The 1659-nt window shown below is 29.1% G+C and overlaps 1 protein-coding gene across 1 annotated transcript in view; it reads right to left on the bottom strand.

The window, feature by feature from the left end:
* The window catches only part of LOC111682922, a 23333-nt gene that overhangs the window by 12176 nt on the left and 9498 nt on the right, over window positions 1-1659 (bottom strand). The window contains exon 3 of the mRNA XM_046956064.1: window positions 575-926. Within this exon, the coding sequence (XP_046812020.1) occupies window positions 575-926 (352 nt within the window). The remainder of the gene's footprint in view (window positions 1-574; window positions 927-1659) is intronic.

A 1659-nucleotide genomic window follows, 5' to 3' on the forward strand; every position in this document is an offset into this window, starting at 1 on the left:
ACTGAACTAGAACTGAACTAGAACTGAACTAGAACTGAACTAGAACTGAACTAGAACTGAACTAGAACTAGAACTAGAACTGAACTAGAACTGAACTAGAACAGAACTGGAACTGAACTAGAACTGAGCTAGAACTGAACTAGAATTGAAATAGAACTAAAGTATACTTCAACTGTTTTCCCAAAAATCAAGATATTTTGAAAAAATGTTCTTTTTAATAAATTAATTTTTGTGGGTTAAAAATTGTTAGTATTCTCGGATCTTTAAAAGGTTTTTATACTTTCAGTGTTATTTAAAAACAAGTATTTTTTCAAATTTCTTTATCAATTTCTGAGAAATTTCAATAATATTTGATTAAATGCCTGCCATTCTCAGCTTCCGATGAACAATTAATTGAAATGTTTTATTTTTATTTTTAAAACCACTGCTCTAGTTTAATTTAATATTAATATAAACAAATCTAAATAAATATTATCAACATTAATGAGGATGTGAAGGTTAGTAGTTCATTTTAATAGCATTGTTCATATCCCATCAATAATCAATTGATAAACAAGAACTTTATTTTACTTACGGTACTTCTGTATAACAAATACCAGAAGCCATGGCCGATCTGGTTTTGTTAATAAACTCCGCAGTGGCGTCTAAGACTACAGGCGGTCTTGTCACGGTGGGTACTGCAGCTCCACCTGGGTAATATTCCGCAGGCTTAAAATTGCCATTATAACGATCGTAGGTGTTGTACTGTGGTTGTGGGTTCTCAAAATGTGGCTGTTGACTATAAACATAATGATTGGTTTCATTATGTTCGGTGGCATTGCCCAAAATTAAATTACCCGAACTGGGCGATGGGTAGCGTGTCTTTATGCCGGTATTTTTATATTGGCCCTGACAGCCATAGAACAACATTAGTGTTGTTGTCACAACTAAAAATGACTTCATGATTAAATGTTTCAAAATAAAATTGACTTAATAATTTAGGGAGTGTTAACGTCTCAGTTCTTTAAAAGTCTAACAAAAACTAAGTTGAAATAAATTTATTTTATTATTCATTATTAAAATAATGCATTTTATTTTGTTAAGATTTAATGTGAGTAGAATACAAGATCATTATCTAGAGCTAAGTTTAAACGTTCTCTTTTTCTTGTTCTCTTTTATAATAGAAGAAACACAGAAAATGTTCTCTTTAAACACTTTTTAGTAAACATAGTTTTATTTGTTATGTTTTTTTCATTTGTTTATAATTTTAAAATGATTTCATATCATTTATTTATTTATAATTTGTTTGATTTTTAGACGGCTAACATCTGAATGGATTTAAGATATCTTTTGTTGTTTTCAAAATATGGTTAGAAGTTCTCACAGATTCCGAGAATACAATATAACGTCACATTATGATGTCAAGCTTTATTTGTTTATAAAAAGTTTGAAATATTAAAACAAATAATATTTTTATTTAAAAAAACTTTGCAGTTATATAAACATTTCCAATAATAAGATAATGTCATATTATGACGAAACAGTTCCTGTTCAGCTCTAGTTGAGTTCTACTTCAGTTCTACTTCAGTTCTAGTTCAGTTCTAGTTCAGTTATAGTTCAGTTCTAGTTCAGTTCTAGTTCAGTTCTAGTTCAGTTCTAGTTCAGTTCTAGTTCAGTTCT

This window comes from Lucilia cuprina, chromosome 2 (genome assembly GCF_022045245.1).
Source record: "Lucilia cuprina isolate Lc7/37 chromosome 2, ASM2204524v1, whole genome shotgun sequence".
In the NCBI taxonomy this organism is placed as follows: domain Eukaryota; kingdom Metazoa; phylum Arthropoda; class Insecta; order Diptera; family Calliphoridae; genus Lucilia; species Lucilia cuprina.